Below are 20858 nucleotides of genomic sequence, written 5' to 3' on the forward strand. Positions count from 1 at the left end.
GTGTTTTGTTGGTAATTGTGAGTGCGGGCAATCGCATAAGTGATTCAGAACTAACTCCATTGACATTATTTATAAATGACCCACTACAATAAAAAGGCCCATACCAGAAAATGCTGTGCGCATAATAAATGAAAGTCTCATATCTGTTATATGATTTTAGACATGTGGTAAATAATACATTTTTAAATTATATTGTACTTGTAACATCATAATATCATCTGTGATCTTAAGGTTTAAGAATGTATATGATTGATATACACAACCTATAAGAAGTATTAAATTATTTATAAAATTCTGTGTTTTTTTATTATTTGTACTATATTGTAATCGCCGCTGAGATTTCTAAATTACCTACAGTGACTGTAGCGATAAACAAAAATAAAAATTTGGGATTTTGTAAAAATGAAAAGCAATTTGTTTTTCTAAAAAAGGACATTATTTAATTATGGAAAATACATTGAAAAAATTAAAAAGGTAACAACACAATTTATACATAAAATTAATACAAAGGCAAGACGAATAAAATATTATTTAAATATTTCCCTTGGAATGTAAAAAAAGAATAAATAAATTATTAACATCTATGAGAATTTAATCATACATCAGGAGTTTTATGAAATATATTATCATGTTATTGATTTTAGCCGTAGAGATGGTGGAGCATAATTCAATACCTATGAAATAAGATTTGTGACTTTTATAGACATTGACGTTTATTGATTTTTAGTGAGCGACAGTTCAGTTTAAGAACGGCACAGACAACCATATCATGGCTTATGACTTTATGAGACGAATTATTACGTAATAAACACAGTGTCTAGTATTAAAATACTTGATAGTATAAAAACAAAGTTAGACTTTTTTACATTCTTTCAAATAAATTATCACTAACAAATCACCAATTTTTATTGATGTTACGTTTAATATCTGTTTCACAAAATTTTATATTTCAACTCACATTTTTGTACTATTGTCTCTTTAATCAGTCAGCTATTTCCGTCCGTTCTATTTGATACATTTGGTGTGACGAGCGTACACAAACTAACTCTCCACAGTTTGCTAGGTGGAATAATTCCGTGACTGTGATAATAACTGTGGCATATTATTGTAAAACATTTTTAAAAAGCTTGAAATTATAGTGAAATATCCACTGTATTCACAGGATTGAATTGCAGCCCCGTTCCATGTCCCTTTGTAGTGTTTTCTAATTTGGTCAATGATAAAACAATAATGAAATTAATTGCTGGGTCATGTTAATTATATTATAAAAAGATAGAATTTCAACTGTATTTTTAAAAATCTAGTTGTCCGGAAGGGATTCTCATTTTAAGTCCAACATATATTATTAATAAATACATCTGCCTTGATGCCAGCAAGGGTTTAGACATTCAGGAGCTGAAGTCTGTTTTTTGGCTTAAAAAACAGGTTTAATATAGGTAATGTTGATCCATTGCTTGATTCAAGTATTTCAAATTACATTTGACTCTCTTTTTTTTGATTTGCATATATATCTATTGGTACGTTGAATTTACGATTAAATTTTAGATTGATATTGTTTCAAAGAATTTGGACAATACCATTTGATTTTTCATCATAATATTGTAAATTAATCAAAGACTGTCAAAAAGAATCTTTGTGAGGTGGTGAATAGAATAGGTGGAACAGGTGAAATAGGTGCGAAAACGAGAAAGAAATCTCCAGACAGCTGTTATTCTGAAAGGTAAGAATCACTTCTGATACTTTGATAATTGAGTGGCAATCTTGAAATTCTTGAATGTATTTTCTTTGATTTTGCATCCAAGAAATTTGTGTCATACATTTCTTCATAAATCATAACATAATAAAAATATAGAACATAAAAATACACAAAAATAATACCCGGGACATAAATAGTTCACATGTGTAGAATAAAAAGTAAAATACCTTAATGGCAATAGGTCCTTATTTAAATAATGTGAGTGACTCCAAACATTTCATCATTAAAATATTATGCAATTTAAATACCGACATCAGGTACTACAAAGTATTTTAAAAATCAAAAAATTAATTCATAACATTCACAAATATTTTGATTTTGAAGTTTTATTGGTATTTAAAAGGATGCACTTTGTTCTACTAAATGAAACAAAACTAAATGTTTTACAAAATTATACAACATTTTTACTGCATATTTCTGATTTACAGACATCCTCGTAAATAATTGGACTGTAAATCTGAAAAAAAATTTGTGATGAAAAATTACTGTGGTAAATACCCGATGGCACATTAACTAAATAATATACACATTTATTGATAGAAAGTAAATATTACATACATCATTAAAATCTAATTGTACGTCAGTAACATATTGTACAAAAAACACTTACAATTTAGTAGGCAAATATGTTTTATACTTAACATAATAAGAACTTCAGTCGAGCGCACTAGTTGTCTTCATCTCGCGCGTAGTGCAATCCGTACGGATTGGAAGAAGCAAATGAGGCAGCAGTCAGCGGTGCTCCGCCGGCGCCGTACATTATATTATTAGGGACACTGTTGCTGGCAAAATTACTGAACAGCTGTTGGGTGGTTTTGTTGAACACGTGGTCCGGTGAGTCTTTGTAATCGGCACCCGACGAATAGTTTTGTTGGAGCTGGTTGCGATTGTGTAAGATTGCATTCTGAACCTGATGATAGTTATCCGACACGTCATCGAATTCTGTTATGGATTCGTCCCCTTGGGAGACCGGGGTGATGGTTAATGAAGCGTTGGCCCCAGATCTCATATCTGAGTATTTGTGGGTAGCCGCCGAGTTTGTGTTGAGATTTAATGGAGACATGCTCGATTCATAATTGTGAAGAGGAGACGTTTTCTCCAGTTTCTTTTTAGATGACGACATATCTTGTACACTTTGCTTTGACTCTGATTTTGGTATTAAAGTGGTTGATATTTCACTATGTTCATTGGATGGTTCAGTTTTGTCTTTCTCTGTCACATCGGGAGGGAAGGTGAAGTTGGGAATTTTGTTGGCAGCCGAAGCCACGGGCAGTTTCCTCTTGACAGTAGCATAGATTACTTTTGGAGCTGCAATGTCAGCTGACTTTTTATCCTCATTTTCAGTATCTGGAGGAGCTGTAATGAAAATATATGTATTTTTATATATACATAATAATTATGTTATACCTACTCATTCGGTTACATAGATATTAAAACTATGGAAATGACTTTTTATGATGACATATATTGAATACACACTGTATAATCTGCCATATTATATTTAGATGTTTTATTGTCTCAACAATATAGTCTTTACTTTGTAGAAATTGGTATGATTATCTTCACTACTTATTGACATTTGGAAATTAAAATCTGTTTTTATAAACTCGTCATATGTACATATGTTTCTCTAGTTGCAAATATATTAGGTGAACGCGGTGTGTATTCACTAGATGAGATAATTGAATTTATCTTCTTGCATGTACACTCCTCAGTCAGAGCATATGGACATTATGCAGCACATCCAAGAATCACTGTCGCTCATCAGTATTCTTGCGTTTTCCCAGCTCATGCCAGTATCCGACGCATACACTCTGTGGATGGTATTCAGCGACCTTCCAGAATGCCAGAATCCGGTTGATATAAAGAAAACACGGTCAGGCTGAAACTGTCTTGAGACATTTGTAACACATGGCCGAGCCAAGTCTAACGTATAAGTTGAGCCTTCATACGGTGCCCTGGTTTGCTGCCGTAAAGCAGGTCCATCAGAAAGCAAGCATTTGATTGTAAACGAGTATAGCTGTGAGACATTTTGCATCAAGTTGAATGTTGCTTCAGCCATTGTCACTCGCATAGCAATATCTTTTTGGGAAGTGCTGTCTATGTCTAAAGGATGTGCACTCCCGGGTATTTAAAATGTTGTCCACAAACTCGATGTTTTGCTTGTCGCTGATCAGATTGATTGAATTACTGCGTCAAAATTGATATAAGTATGTGTAATGCAAGCTTTATAGCCTCCATTCGTTTCTTCATTGAGATTGGATGATAATATCCTGGCACCGTTACTGGACAAATATTATAATATCATAACAATGTAAATGCAATAATGAAATAAAGTTTACCTGGTACTTTGTTGACCATTGCAGCACTGGCATCGGATATTCTCAGTTCATTAGGATGCATCCGCCGTTTATGAGCGCGACAATTCGACCCATTTGCAAAAGTCCGCGAACACCAAGGGCATGAATACGGACGTCTTCCAGTGTGAAGATTGCTGTGGTTTTTGAGATCCTGAAAAAATTAAAGAAAATGTTACGGTGAATTGTAAATTTAAACAATACCTTCATCCAGTGTTCTCCAAACATTTTTGTTTTACAGTGCCCTTTTTGTTTGAGTTTCACGCTAAAAAATACCAGTATGGGTTCATCATACAGTTTCTCAAAGCTTGGAATCAAGATAGACTCTGGTACCTAGTGACAAAACTAGACAAATTGTCACTCCTTACTATTTTTAGGTTAAAAAATTTATATAAATTCATTAGTTCTGCTACATTTTACCATTTCACTATCTTAAATACACACATGGAAATATATTTATTTAATTATGATATTCACATCCATAAAATATAAGAGCATTAAAAATTATCCAATACTCGGAAGATATTGCTTGTCCCCATTTAAGGGCGGACGTACTCAGCGTGGGTCAAAATGGAGCTTTTTTTCTATTTTCAAAGCATGATCCTGGACATACCTTAAACATTGTAGATAATTTTGAAGCCTTATTATCCTTTATATTTATTTTAAACATTTGATGACTGCATAAAGTATTTTTATTACATAAAATAGTATTCTTTTAAACCTCTAGCTCTAATGTTTTAGAATATAGTCATATTTCAATACATAACTGTGCAGTGGTGTTAAGATTTTTTACATTTATCAATTTTTAAACGCATTTATAAAACCATCAGTATAATTTATATCGACATAATTATTGTGAAATATTTACGATAAAAAATTATATTGATAATCTCTGTGATCCCAAATTTGACAAGAATTAGGCATTTTATTATTCAAAAAATGGGCAAGATTAACACATTTGAAGATAATTCTAAAGATACTCATTATAAGCTATGTCTTTGACCATTCAAATGTGATAAACATCCTACGAATAATGATTGCTTTATAATAAATATTGACCTAAGAATAAGGTAGTGTTTTTTTGAAATACGCCATTTCTTTTGGCATTCCCCAGTGGTTAAACTACAACATACGGCCGTAGCCATTGACAGACTATAATTGAAGTAGGGAGTAAAATGATACTAACGCGCGTGTTTGAACATTGCAACAAAGTCGCTAGTGCGGTTAAAAGTGGGAGGGAGCTTGTTAGTTCACAGTTTTAAAACATGGACAACTCGTCGCTAACGGGAAGGCGCTTCATTCAGAATGCGGTTAAAAATGGGAGAAGCTTGTTAGTTCACAGTCTTAACACGTAGCCAAGAAGATCCTGTTGGACAGCAGTGTTCAATCTCTTCAAGCTAAACTCATTTAAAAAAAAATACATTTTTCACCAATTAATAATATAAACATGAAGACCTATGTATGTAGTGTTTTTATTAAAGGAAGGCTTACCGCAACTTTGCTAAGCAGATGCATAATGGCAAAATATAAGAAACTATAGTCGAACAAGAACTTCTTGTCCACGTGTTAAAAGTGTGAACTAACAATCCCTCCAGTGTAGCTAATTGCACTTTTCAAAGAGAAATGCCCCCAAATTTATTATTTCATTTTACGCTCCCGTGGTGTAGACATCTATCAGTTTACGTAATTTGTAGCATTTAATAACAAAAATAAGTTTAAAACGATCAGGAGTGATCTTAGAATTATTATTAGTAATCTTTGGTTTATTGCGAGGAAGAAAAGGAGTTGCTTCTAAAAGTAGAGCAAATACATTATTCAAGCATGCCTTTAACATGCATTGCCGCCATGACAGGTATGTTACTGAGAAGTCTTCTATCTGCGACTACAGCGACTTCCTGTTATCGATGATTTCTTGTTGTTGTACAGTAGTACATGAATATCGTCAGCGAAAAGGTGCACATATTCGTTAGATAAAAACACTTACATTATTGTTGTTTTTATTTAATAAAATGCAATTTTTTTTTTGTGGTCAGGCACGGAAAGACAATTGGATAATTTTTTAAAAGACATAAATAGTATTAATAAGTCAATTCAATTCACAATGGAACTAGGGAACAGTACAATTAACTTCTTGGATTTAACAATCAATATTACAATTAATAACAAACATACATTTAGCATTTTTAGAAAGGGTACCTTCAGTGATAACATTATTAATAACTCTTCTAGACACCATATCTCACATAAATTATCAGTTTTCCATGCTTTTATACATCGTTTATTAATGGTTCCTATGTCCGAAAATAGTTTTGCTTTGGAGTTAAAGACGATTAAACAAATCGCTTTTAATAACGGTTATGACCCACGTTTGATTGATCGCATTCTGGCCAACAAATCTAAAAAATTAGCTTTATTAAATGTGACCTCTGGCTTGGTGATAGATGAAGCCAGTGTTAAAAAACGCTGGGTTAAATTATGTTTCCTAGGAAGAGTGTCTGAGAATATTTCAAGAAAAATAGATAAAAAACTTTTCAATGTAACATTTTACAACACACAAAATTTGAATTCAATACTGGTGAATACTAAAGATAAATTGGAGAAACTTAACTGAAAGTGGAATTTATCTATTAAGTTGTGAATCTTGTGATGCCAAATATGTTGGACAAACGGGACGTTCTTTTAACACTAGGATCAAAGAACATTTAGCCTGTGCCAAAATTGGTAATGAATCTTCATCATTTGGAAATCATTTAAGTTTAAATAATCACTCTTTTAATATCAGTAAAAATTTTAAAATCCTGCATTTGAATGAGAAATCTATAAAATTGGATAAACATGAAATCCTAGAAATTAATAGGTATAATTTTTTGCCCAATTCTAATTATTTGTTAAATGATCAATTATATTTTGTGTATTCTCCATTATTATACCCTATTTAATATTTGGGATTGTTATAACATAACTTTGTATATTGTACATTATTTATTATTTTAATTTTGACTAATATTTTGGTTGTATTTGTTTATGTATTCGATCTCACTTCAATTGATAATATTGTTTATTTTATTATTTTTTATAAAAAAAATTTATTGTAAATTTTGATTAATCATAATTATTTGTTGATATTAATGTTATTGTAAGTGTAGATTGTTTCATATTTTGTGGTTTGTTAATATTTAAAATAATTTGTTTAATGCCCCTGACGTAGTATGAAATATTAATGTCCAACCTCATTAGTTTTAAATTAATCTGTTATTGGGAAGGTATTATTGGACGGATAATTATTTATGTACCTATTGTTATATTATTTCTATCGCTTTGGATTTTGTTTGATAAATATTGTTTTAAAAAAATGTATTCAGTTGAAAATGTCCCTCTGAGGCGGACGAAACTGGTCCTAATCTATTGATTAAAAGTGGAATAAGTACTACAAAAAATTCGTTTTATTAAATAAAAACAACAATACAATGCAGTTCCACCATGAATTGACAGTTAACAAAATAAAAGAAACTTACATTATTAATAATTTGAAGTCATGTCAATATGACTGAAAACATAGATGTTGGAAACAATATGCTCAGATTAAAGGCAAATAGTTAATGAAATCTGTCAATTTGAACGTGCTATTTAACATATTTGAGGAGTGTACACGTATATTTGGAAATTTATATATTCACCTACAAAAATATGGCTTTTATCACTTATTAAAAATGTCATATTGTGGAAACTTACCTTGGCCCGTTTAAATGCTTTATCACAGAAATTACATTGGTAGCGGCACACTTCATCGTGAACGAAGAGATGCATCCGCAGGGTTCTTCTCGAATTGAGTTGAATGGGGCAATGCGGGCACTGGTAAACCGTGTCATTGTGTGTATCCGAGTGGATTGCGAGACGTTGCTTGGTTTTGAAGCTGAAAAGGTAATTAAACTCCAGATAGTATTTGGATAGAAAAACACTTTATCTATAAAGTAGATAAATTGTGAGACATCTTTTCTAGCGGAATCTACAACCTTACGTTATATATTATGTAGTCAACGGGTGGTTTTAGTCTGAAGTATTGAAGTGAAATATTTGGTAATTATTGGTTCGTTCCACAAATAACGTAAACGTTTATTATGTACAACTATGTTCACGATTCACAAAGTTAGTTAGGTACCTCTTATGGCAAACTGTGCAGACATGTGGCCTGGCGTCGCTGTGCCGTACTTGATGCTCTTCCAGAATGCCCTTGGTGGTAAACGCCCGTCCACACTGATCACAAACAAATGGTTTCAACCGCTCGTGGACAGCTTTCATATGCATTAAAAGACTACTCTTTGATGCAAACCTGTAATTTATCACAACTTAAAATTAATTTTGTTATCAAAAGAAACTGTATCAAGTAAATACTATCTCACTTCGATGGGTGATTAACACAAAAACCCATCTACAAAAAATGTGTTTTTTAGTTGAGTATGCAGAATTATTCACTATAATCGATTCTATCTGTAACACAAAGATGTATCTCCGTATATACCAGGGATGGCGAACATATTGCACGCAAGAAGATTTTGCATGGCACGCGAATGTTTTGTGTTGAAGAGAAAAAAAATAGATACCTATCTAATTCAAACGATAGTTTTTTACAAATAGTTTCACAAATACCTAAATATATATTATATTATAATATTAAAAATTCGTATTTTCTTCGGTTTTTAATAGTATTTATCAATTGGTACGCAAATGGAAACGATGAAAATCATGCATAAATCACTGATCGCATTGTATAAAAAATAACAGGCAGCTGATACTCTTGAAGAATAAGCAATATTATTTTTTTTTTTTCGACCATGTCCGATCCTAATAGGATCATATGGGCCTCCACAGAGTAGAGGTTTGTATTAACAGATTTTGTTTTTTACAAGAAATGGATGTCAGCCACTTGCTCAACCTATTAGGTCCATACCCTGACTCACACACAAATTGAAAAACAATATGTGTACTTGCCAGACCCAGGATTCGAACTTGAGACCCACGGCGTGATAGTCCAACGCTTAAGCTGCGCGGCCACCGTGGGTGTCGAATAATGCTTTTTTTTTTTGTGAAAAGTATTATAATTAATTGAAATTGAATAGATGGGTCTTTAGGTTTTATGCGTCACACATAATAATATTATAGCATTGACCTCATCTGGCGGCAGAGTAAGCCGTGTCAGGATCCTCTGATTTTGATCGATTTGCAAACATTTTACAATGCTTGAGACCACTGTAGCGAGAGGATGCCTCATCTGATCTTAAAAATTTTGGCGTCAATTTGTGCGTAAAGAACCAAACTAAGTAGGTTTTATGGTAATAATACTCAAGAACTCAATTGCTTATAATTTTTGAAGTTTTTTAAGAGAATTCTTAACTATTTTTTGCTCGAACTACTCGAAAAACTGCTCGGCACGCCAGACAGTCAAAAAATAATATTTGAAAATTTTTGGCATGTGTACGTAAAAAGGTTTGTGTTACATTCCCAAATGGTCCCCATTTGGGGATGTCTCTGTGAATCTGGAGAAGCCCAAATCGGTACCAAACCGACACCAAACCGACAAATAGTAAGAGTGGATTACGAAAATAAATAATAATAAAGCCGGCAATGCTGTAAATTGCGGCCGTTTAAAAACATCTGCAACGTCGCCATTGTCGCTGTTTTCCGTTGAAGGCGAAACATAAAATGGCGGAGAGAACGCGGCTGACTGCCAGACAGTAAACATTGTTAACGTGCACTACGTATAAAAGAAATTATAGAAATGTAACCATTAGTATATATTAACGTAAATAAATCTCGTCGTTTCCACCACAATTCCGGTGTGTTATTTGTCCACCTCCAAGTCCCGAACCCAGATGAAAAAAAAACCATACAAAAATAAAAGTGACAGCGTGTTTTCACTTTCGCACATGGAGGGAGATGACATTCGCCATCTCGGATATCATAATTTAATTGAAAAAAAGCGTAGTTAATTAATCAATAAAATTGTGGGTCTTCAGTAGTCGTTATTTTAAATTTCAAAAAAAATATATAAAAAAGTTAAAAAGTTACAAACTTTGATTTGCATATTTCACATGGATGGACCATTCTTTCTTCCATAGGTATATGTTTCTTTTCATGATGTCTTAAAAGTTGTTGTGTTGTAAATCTTCTAGCGCATTTGCAACAGACGAATGGATATTCTTCTTTGGGCAAGTGAGTGATCATATGAGTCGTCAGTTCCGATTCACGAGGAAACCTTTTACCGCATTTCGAGCAACTGAAAGAAAAAAATCGTATTTTATCAAAGTACAAGATTTGTTATTCTTCAACAGATAAAGGCAACTAATGTATACAAAACTATATGTCAATGAACTATTAGTGGAACCATTATATATTGGCTATGATTTTATGGTGCTGTATGCAGTTGTAAAGACTTTAGCGAGGGTCGGGACTAAAAATACACCTGAAAGTGTTGGGGAAAATATAGTTTCGCAGTACGCCAATAATATATCCGTAGCCATGATATAGTGGTCAGGCTATACTGATAATACAATGTAGCACTAAAATAATATAAAAAATTCATTCATAATTTACACAATTGACACTAAAATTCAATTGGCTTAAAAATCTATGTTTCTAAAGTTTTACACTACGATTACGATTACATCACCATTTTCAATCCTAAGAGCATCATATGGGCTTCCACAGAGTGAAGGTTGTATTAATAGATTATTGTTTTACGAGAAATATAACTAATTATGGCTGTTTAATTTAGGTGGTCATCACAAAATTTCTGGGCGGTCCACCCTGGGGGTGCAGTCGACATCTCGCCAGGGCCTTGTCTATTGTGCCTACTTAATAGTTTTTATTTAAATAGAAATACTAAAGTAATGCTGTTCGTACTCATAGCTGTGAGCTTTCCCATGCTTTGCACAGTGTCTGCCGATGGATACCCGAGACGCCAAGAACTTCCCACAGCAGCACATAACCTTGGCACGTGTGTCATGAACGTCTCTGAAATGCACGCACAGAGCATGCCAATTTTTACAATCTTCATTGCAAATGTGGCAGTCGTATCTAAAAAAAAAACAAAATCAATCACTTCCCTAAATAAATTTGACAACTGAAAACGAAAAGAAATTATTTTGTAATAATTGTTCATTCTTATTTTCACAGGCAACATAATATGTATTACTTATTAAGTATGACTTCCATGGCTAACAAATATGTGACATTATTATATTACGATACATTTCTATCAAAAGATAAACGAATATTTAATCATAAGGTCAAATAGCAGTCAAGCACCGATTCAATGTGTCTGCCTCGTTACAACCTAACAATAATACATAAATAGAAAAGAGTATGATTAAACCTTAATTTTAGAATATAGCGATAAGATTGTTTACATGTTTGATGGTGTGGAGAAATTAGAGAAAGTAAATTTATTCCAAAATGATGCAAGTTTTACTAAGGTCGATCTGGCATTGAACATAAAAATAAATTTAGAAAAAAGTTAATAATTTACTAACAAAAACAAAAATTGGCTAACACCAGAATCAGTGAATGTAAATGACACCTCAATTGATTACAAAGCAGATTGCCTCCTGATTAGCAGATACACATGAATCGTAAGAGGATCGATAGCTTAAAGGACAGAGCACTCATCTGGAAAGTGAATGAGCCCCATTTGGTTCAATTTATTTTTCTATGATTTTTTTTAATAGGTTCCAGATAAAGTTTGTGATTTTTCGACTTTTTTCATTTCTCGAGATTTGAGAATTCTCGAAATTAAGAATATTTGTTTTCTTGAGAATTCGAGATTGGTTTTTTGATTTCTCGAGAATTCTTGAGATTCTCGAGAAATTATCACCATTATAAAATTACCTCTTCAAAAATAATATGAAATTTTTATAAACTTTTAATTAGGTAATGATGTTACTTTTACTACCATATCTTTTCATTTTTTAAATCTTCCAGCCAAAATAAATTTTTACCAATAAATTTCTTCCAGCCAACAATTTTTTACTGACAAATTTAAGAAATTCGGGTCAGAATCAAAGTCGATGCTAAGACATCATATTTTCTTGCGGTCGGCAGTTTAGCCTAGTGACAATTTCTCGAGATTCTCCTTGATGGTTTCTCAAGAAATGAGAATTTTTGAAATTTCAGACAATTAATTTCTTGAGATTTCGATAAATAAATTAATATACAATTACTATTTGATCGAAACCATGATTATTTACCAAAGATGCAACTTATCATCATGAGATAAAAATAACAATTTAAATTATTAGTAATATATATAAATTATTAGTTATATTTAGCTATTTCTGATTATTTCATGAGAATTCTCGAGACAAGATTTCTCGATCACAATCTCTAGTTCCTGAGGTTTTCAGAGGAGGAATCCAATATTCTTAAACCTTGTGTGTATTTAGTATTGAATTTTTTTTTAATATAATATCACTTACTTTAAAATACCAACAACAGAAGTTGCCTTCCTTCTCTCCTTCTTGTCTTTTTTTTCAGCTTTTAAAAGAGACAATTTTTCTGAGTGCGCAGTTGCCTCATTTGGGATATTCAAATTCTCTTCGTCAGAAAGCGGCTCCATTTTAATGTTCATGTCGTCAATAGTAATTGCATTATATAATTCAACTTTGTGTTTCTCTTTATTTCCTTTTTTACGCTTGGGTTTAGATGCATGTTTACTGGCTTTCTTAGGCAATTTTCGTTTACGGGACTTACTTGATATTTTTGATTCTAAAAGATTAAAATTTTGAAAAATGTAATACATGTCAACAATAAAAGTTAAACATTATATAATTTAGAAAAACACTAACTGAGAGAGTATATCACAACCAATAGAAAAAACTTTTTTTTGGAAAAAAGTAAGCCAACCGGTCGGGAATCGAACCCGGCATCTCCAACGGGTAAACATTATACATTATATAATGTTCAATAATCAGAATGATATATTCTTAAATCTTGTGAATTATTCGTTTGAATTAAAGAAATAGTTAATTAAAAATAAAAGTTAAATTTAATTATTATTCACAATCTTGGCAGATACCAAATTGATATTATTATAACCAAACGGTATGTAGACATCCCGTTCTCGTTCTTGTATAATGCATATTGTTGTATCTCCTACTCCATGATGACTGGTTGTCATTGATGGGTCCGATGATATCACAAAGTACCTTTCGTTTTAAGGTTATCGGCATTCAGTGTTTTTGGCCATTCACCAGGTTCCTGAACCACGACAACTGACCTTATACAAGATGCGCTGTGAGTGGCGGCTCAACAACTTGGAACGCAATAACTTAGCGAAGCCGCAGTGACAGCTGTTGCCTATTATTTATAGATGTCTTGTGTAAGTTTATCTTAATATAGTGTAAGTATGTGTAAGTAGTTTATCCAAAACATATATTTTTTTTATATTTTTAAACTATGTCCGATCCTAATAAAATCATATAGCCCTCCACAGGGTGGAGGTTTGTATTAACAGATTTTAGTTTTCGCGAGAAATGGATGTTGGCCACTTGCTCAACCTATTAGGTCCATACTCTGACATAAACACAAATTTAAAAACAATATGTGTGTGCAAAACGTGCTTGAGTAAAACTGCACCATGGACTGCATTTCCCTTATGGTTTGTATGGGATGTCCAGATGCAACCCGCTATGAAGTTTAAAAAGTCCACAGCTAACTGTCTGTCGCTACCGAGGGCTATTATTTGTAACCGTCTATTACTTTACTGCACCATGTTCAGAAACTCTGCACATGAACACCCGGCCTGCAACTATAATCATTGGTAGGTTACTCAATTATCTGTCATTGTGATCTGGCACGACTAGTGGTTATCATATGTGCGCGGCCACGGTTGTGTTACCACATAACGAATCAAAAAAAATACCTGTGACACTGGAGAGTGGTAAATAGTCGTCTTCACTTGAGTTATCGAATGTTTGAAAATCGCCACCTTCCATATCACTGACGACTTCGTTCTTAACAAATGATGGATCTGGCTCTTTAACAGGGTTGCTAGTAATTCTTTTGCTTCTGGTAATTTTTTTAACAACGGTTTCTTCAACAGCAATGACTTCTTCGGGTTTGTCATCTTCAATCTAAACATATTTCCAATAATCATAAACACTATGGTACGCGCATATAGTTGAAGACCCTGTTTTGCAATAGTGTTCAATATGAGGGTTTGAAATTCTAGAATATTGGGATTAGTTTTTTTTTTGTTAAAAATAGTGATATGGTCTACTCAATATTGATCTCATCTTTTTTTTATAGTTAGAAGATTCTAACTTTTCATCATAACATTGCATAAAGATCGCTTTAAGAACTTTTGACAAAAACATAATACCTATTTATGGGATGAATTAATTTTTTTGGGATTACAGAATTGCCAATTTTTACCCATTAATCATAACAAAACAATTAACTCCAAATGTAAAAAAGTATCTGAATATATGGATTTTTATGGATTGCATATAGTGAAAAATATCTTTCGGCAAAATTTCATATTTTAACCAATCCCGGGATTGAGAATACCAATCCCAGAAACCCAGGGTATTTTTTTTTGTCCAGTCTTGCACTCCCTAGTCAATATTGCAATAGGTACCTACATGTGTGTTGTTTTGAAATGAAAACACTAGAATTAAGGTGGAACAAGCAATATGTTTTTGAGACCACATATAGACATAAATAGGTAAGTACTGGAAATTTATAGAAATTACGGTACCTACCTTAAGGTCACATATAGGGAAAAATTTATTTTCATCAATATCGAAATTCTGTAAGTAATCATTCTTGACTTCTCGACATCTTTCCTCATCTTGACGAATCTCCGATTTGTCAGTAAGAGTATGGAACATCAACTGTACTCTTTCGCATCGATTCGCGTACACATCAAAATTAGCCAATATTTCAGAGCATTTGACGCAGATGAAATTCGGTAGATCATTGTGTTTCTCTACCTGAATAAAACGAATGAAATCTTGTAAAGTAATATCATAAATACCCTGTAGTAAATGTCATTTACAATACGAAGCTAATGTCACACCTGTATATAAAGATATTTTGAAATTCTGAGCATAAAGTCAGATCCGCGCGTATCCAAGAACAATCCGATCGTGCAATCATGATCTTTTGCGCATAATCTACACCACTTTTCCCAAATTAAAGACATTTTTTGAAGATTAAATTTAACGTAAACTTAGATTGTATTGTCAACTAACTTCATTTTGCATATTACAATAAAATAAATTACACAAACTTACGAAAACGAAAACATTTTATGTTTTTTAGGTTGGCTAAATTTATTAAGCAAATGTTTAATATTCATAATAGACAACCCATACAGATGTCACTACTCACTAGTGTACATTATACAATAATTATTTAAAAATATATTTTTGTTGTACGTAAATTTAATTCCACAGTTTTCATTTTGTTGAAACAGTAATTTTAGAAATATTTTAAAATTAATGTTTAATGTATACTAAGTTTTAACATTACCATTATGTAATTAAAATAAGGACGACACCTATTTTTTTTGAGTCATCTATTGTACAATTTCCAACCATGTGACATTGAAAATAGCATTTTATTTAAAGTATAAACAGTAGATGTCGTCAAGAAAACCGTAGGAATGGTTATAAGGGCTGTTGTTTTTTTTAATAATCACAGAAAATTTTAAATACCTACGTACATACATGGATTACAATGATAATACTGACAATCGATGACAATAATAATTAATCTCATTGAACATTGATGTACCAATGTTTCCTCTCACGATATTAAGATTGTTTTTGAGCAGCACCTATCTCACCTTAGTAAGTATCTAACTGATTTCAACAATACTACTTCCAAGAAGGGAAATTATGGAGAAGTACGTACACAATAAATGTATTCGATATCTAAATGAGGGTAGTTTCAGTGATGTCTGGTGATGTGCGTAAGGTGGGCCGAGATTTGAGAAACTATGCCTAAAAGAGCAGGTTCACCCATCCCGGTGAATGGTATTTTTAGGGAGAATCTGGAAAATATTCGATATGCTGCTAATGACAAACAAATAGAGGGCGGCAATTCGCAGCACCTGTGTCTTGGCCATGGCCCCCACATCCATGGCCCACACATCATAAACTCATAAACACCAACCGCAAAGTAATCGCTTTTTGTCGCTGCGTATTTTTATTATGTTTGCAATTTGAGCTTTAAATCAAACGCAATTGTCAATAATTTATAAAGTCTCTTTTTTTCTGTCCATCTCATTTAGCTGGTCGCCACACCGGGCCCCTAAGCCCGGGCTCCCAGGCTAGAGCCCTGTCAGCCCCCCCCCCCCCCCCCTTGTGTGGTCTTGGCCCTAAGTAACCTGCGCTATACCTATGTGTGCGGCATTAAAAAAATTTAAACCTTGGCAAAGAGCCTTAAGGGCGATGTCATCAAAAATTGTGATTTCATAGAGACATCTATTACACGATTTGCAAAGCATATACGAAAAATCATATTGGAATATCATTCCAATTCAAAGAACCTTCGAGTCATCTTAACTAGATGTCTCCGTATTAAAAATCGATGAAAAAATCGAAAAACCGGTGTTATAATTACAGTTGTTATTTAAACAATGGTTTTATACATCTATATAACATATTGCATTTTATTTCAATCGAACTGTCTTCATATTTTTATAAAAATACTGAAAATCGACCTAGTAATAATAATTATATGAATGTAACTGAATAGTCCAGATTCTGGATTTTATAGTCATTCTAATGAATATATTATTGTACAATGTCCTAAAATTATATGATATTATGGAATAATATTTAAATTTAATATTTGATTGCCTATCAAGTTGGTGATAATAATATTTTTTATGTATATTGTCTATGGTATTTGCATGACATTTGGTATATCATAATACTCTATACATAACCTAAAATATTTCGTGTTTCACTCAATTTCAAAGTTTGACTTAATATTGTTCTACAGTATCATAATTATTATCCATGTTGTACATATTTAAAATATTTGCGTGGCAAAAAATTATCAGAAATATTAAAACCAACAAAATCTTGAATTTATTTTCAGGTAAGATTAATTCATACTAATAATATTGTTATGTATCAAATATCAAAATTTTACGTTTGTTTGTGAGTTACCAAAATACGTTTTATTTTTATAAGGTAGGTAGCATGTTAATCGTGTATTAATATTTCCAGGCAACGAGCAGCTAATTGAGTTATGCCCATTTGAATGGAATAATGAAATTGAAATCGATGAACCCTTTATTGATTCAAATTTATCATCAAACTCTTAGAGTCACCGATGAAACATTAGATATGGTATCATAAGATCAGATACCTCCTACTTCAGGTATGTTCAGAATCGTTGAATTTATTTATATATTGCATAGTAAATCACTATTAAGCTCACAATGGCCGAGCGGCTTATAATATTGTGGGTATAAATATATTACTCATAGGTACATATACTTAATTACAATAATACCTATATTTTATGATTATTTATTACAATTTATAATTATGTATCATTTATAGGTGGATACCGTTCATGATGCTGCTGAATACAAAGCCATTCAGGACAAAGGGAAAAAGAAAAAGGGGTGTTTTTGCAGTTGCGACTATAAGTACCTGTTTACCATGACTGATAATGATAGGAAGGCTTGAAAGAAAAAGAATCTTGGTGTACAATGTTTTTTATTTATTATAAAACAATTTATATCAGGACATAATTTAATGTTACATTCGTCATTGCTAATATTTTAATAGACAACCATTCTTTATATAATATATACATTCATAATGAAATATATAGATAAATTCGCTTCATTACAATTTACATAATTTGTCTTTATTTCTGACTATTGCACTGTGTACCTAATATTTTTGTCTACAATTATTTATGTCTGTATTATGCCAATATGTTCGATAATTATCAACCTATTCAGTTCTTCACAGTAACTGTTCACACTTATGGGTAACTTTCTTGAGATTTCATCACTGTTGTCGAAGAATAGCTGAATGTTAAGAGTCAGAGGTAAGTTGTTGCCAGTGCTGTGTCAGTATTCATGAATCTTTGAAAGAAGCGGTTGGCAATTTTGGCGACTATGGAATCTGCTACCTTGAGTAGCCCCCCTCCCTCTGGATTGGGGAGACGAAGATGATGATAACTGGCATGGTGGCAATTTGCAGAACAGATTCTTTACCAGAAAAAGTGCAGTTCACAATGTGATCCATGTCCAATTGATGTTAGGTGTCGTTTGCCTATAATGTTCATAGAGACTATTTTTACTTATGTATAACAGTCTTGTACATAGTCTGCTCTATCAGGGTGATGGTGTATTATGCAATTGATGATTTTGCACCCATCATCAGTGTTTGCCATATTCTCCACAATGAGATGTATGATTTACTCCGAGGGATGGGCAGCAGAAGCCATAGGTAGAATGACATTTTGTTGGCTACGCAACCATTATCAGTCTCACTGTCCAAAGCGTCAGGGATCTGATATGACGAACTTAGGATAGGCAGCCGGAGGTGTATTGCAAATCGCTCGCCAACCTTTAATACTAGTCTTATGAAAAATCAGTCTTTGCATAGTCTTTTCACATAGATTGACTAGATGAAATAACAACTCAATGTGTATTCTTGGAGCTCTTCAAGTCTTGCAGATTTTTTTTCTCATGTTACATTAGGCAATGTTCATACAGAATATAATAACATAATTTCTTACTATAATAGTGATGCGACAGTGCTATAAAAACAATATTTTGGTAATTTCGCTTACGCGATGACTGCAAATAAGTCGGTACAGGCAATTTGAATGTACATACACATTCAATTCGGTTTGATAAGATCCGATGATCGCATAAGTAAAATTACACCATTATATCTTTATAAATTTAAAATACACACAAACGACAAAAAAAAATAATAGTAATACATGAAGTAATAAAAAAAATACACAAATACACAATACACAACAATGCCCACCTATACTATCATCAAATCAAGAAGGTGAAATATATCGTTATTATGCTTCTTTACATATTATATTTACCAACAACCATTTACTGTTGTTATGGAGATACATAAAAATAAACATTTAACATAAAAAATGAGTTTAATAATTATTAAAGGGCTCTTATTTTTTATTTTATATTCAGTGTTTGATTGAAAATTTTACATTACGGTCACACGACGCTAATTAGCCCACAAGGCATAGGTAAGGCTCCAATTCTGTTTGATTTATACATTTTGCTTATTATATCAATTATTTCATGATACGTGTAAACTTCATATATAAAGAATTTTCCTCGGGTACACAAAGAGGCGAGCATCAATGTGAATTATGAAATTATATGTAAGTATTATAATTTTGTTCAGACTGGAATCGATGATAATAAAATTTATGAGTATTTCACATTCACAAAGCTGTGGACAGACAGGGACGACAATGAATATACTACAATTTCATTGAAACAATAGTCAGGTGCTGTATAACATTATGGGTATAATTCAACGTTAGAATGCATCAAAATATTTCTTGTGGGAATATATTATATAATATCGGCAAATATGAATACAAATATGGGCTACCAGCACCGTCAGAATGAAAGCGTCGAATAGGCAGTATTTGGTTCTTTAAGACGTTCACAATATGACACAACGTTCAGTACATATTTTTTGCGGTTTTCCTAGGTAGATAGGCAGGGCTTTTATTACAAGAGAATCTGTAAACTCCATAGTTAAAACCCCTGCCTATCTACCTAGGTCCTAGAAAAACCGCAAAAAATATGAACTGAATTCACGTTACAACACTTGTATTAGACACTGTTACAGCCGCTATCTACCCAAAAATCTAACTATTCCACCAAGCAATATCAAACCAACACTAACTAACTAACATTAGGTATCTATCGACACAACTTCCGTACCTAACTTTTGAAAGCAATGGAAAACTGTAAACAATAAAAATCAATGTCAAAAAAAGTGCGATGTTGCCAGTTAGCAACGTTGCCACATCTGCATAGATAATAAAATATTCTGTGAATGCCTACTAACCGCCACGTATCTACATACGAGGTAGGTACCTATTATTCATGCGAACTAGAATCTAATACAGATGACAGTTATTTCGGTATCGCACGTTATTGCCGCTAGAGGCAGCACGTCCTTGACGACTGTATTTAATTGGAAATTAGTAAATAACATAATAAATATAAATTATAATATTACGTTAAATATACCTAAAAAGTAAGAAAAATATATTGAACAGGCTCACGTATTCGCTTGATGCAATTAATGAAAATTGAACATTTTTATTTTTCGTAAAAATCGATTGATTTTAGATTGAAAAAAAAACATTAAAACTATAATTAATTGACAAAAGAGATTCGCCAGTTCCAAGAAAACTTATTAAACAATGTTAAATCGATAATTTTGTTTCAAGAAATTACTTGGAACAATAAATATTTATTTTAGTAAAACCCTTATTTTTAGCCGTTTTTTCAAATTTGTCGCTTTCTCTTTGAAATAAAAAAATATATTTTATTTTTCCCATTGTATTTAGATAGGTATCGATCGATTAAAATATGTTTAAAGCTTTAATTTGATAATGAATTTCTATGCCTCTCCCCCTTAAGGGGGATCCTTATGCCAACAGAGAACCTATCGGAAATGAAGCTTGCAATTTTGGATTTTTTT

General features: G+C 32.3%; 1 protein-coding gene and 1 long non-coding RNA gene across 2 annotated transcripts; one reads left to right on the top strand and one right to left on the bottom strand.

Annotated features, from left to right (window-relative positions):
* Positions 1-422: 422 nt before the first annotated feature.
* On the bottom strand, positions 423-15382 carry LOC147072144 (uncharacterized). The gene is made up of 10 exons (XM_085947209.1): positions 15188-15382; positions 14871-15101; positions 14030-14240; positions 12585-12873; positions 11014-11187; positions 10184-10387; positions 8273-8443; positions 7846-8026; positions 4099-4267; positions 423-3112 (listed from the first exon to the last, which is right to left on the bottom strand). The coding sequence occupies exons 1-10, from the start codon at positions 15311-15313 to the stop codon at positions 2424-2426; spliced, it is 2445 nt and encodes an 814-aa protein (XP_085803335.1). The 5' UTR covers positions 15314-15382; the 3' UTR covers positions 423-2423.
* Positions 15383-16614: 1232 nt separating this feature from the next.
* On the top strand, positions 16615-19244 carry LOC147072145 (uncharacterized). The gene is made up of 3 exons (XR_015070619.1): positions 16615-17220; positions 17352-17505; positions 17691-19244. It is a non-coding gene; the product is annotated as an uncharacterized LOC147072145 (long non-coding RNA).
* Positions 19245-20858: the final 1614 nt, after the last annotated feature.

Source organism: Rhyacophila brunnea, unplaced genomic scaffold, assembly GCF_057557595.1.
Source record: "Rhyacophila brunnea isolate RB1 unplaced genomic scaffold, BYU_Rbru_1.0 scaffold_2, whole genome shotgun sequence".
NCBI classification, from domain to species: domain Eukaryota; kingdom Metazoa; phylum Arthropoda; class Insecta; order Trichoptera; family Rhyacophilidae; genus Rhyacophila; species Rhyacophila brunnea.

What these genes read in the sequence shown, in the direction of transcription:
- LOC147072144 (XM_085947209.1), bottom strand. Translation starts at nt 15,313, where the DNA reads ATGTCTTTAATTTGGGAAAAGTGGTGTAGATTATGCGCAAAAGATCAT. An exon ending in GGGAAAGCTCACAGCTATGA is followed by an intron (nt 10,388 to 11,013) that starts GTACGAACAGCA and finishes TTTTTCTTTCAG; the next exon opens with TTGCTCGAAATGCGGTAAAA. An exon ending in TGTGAAATATGCAAATCAAA is followed by an intron (nt 8,444 to 10,183) that starts GTTTGTAACTTT and finishes GATAAATTACAG; the next exon opens with GTTTGCATCAAAGAGTAGTC.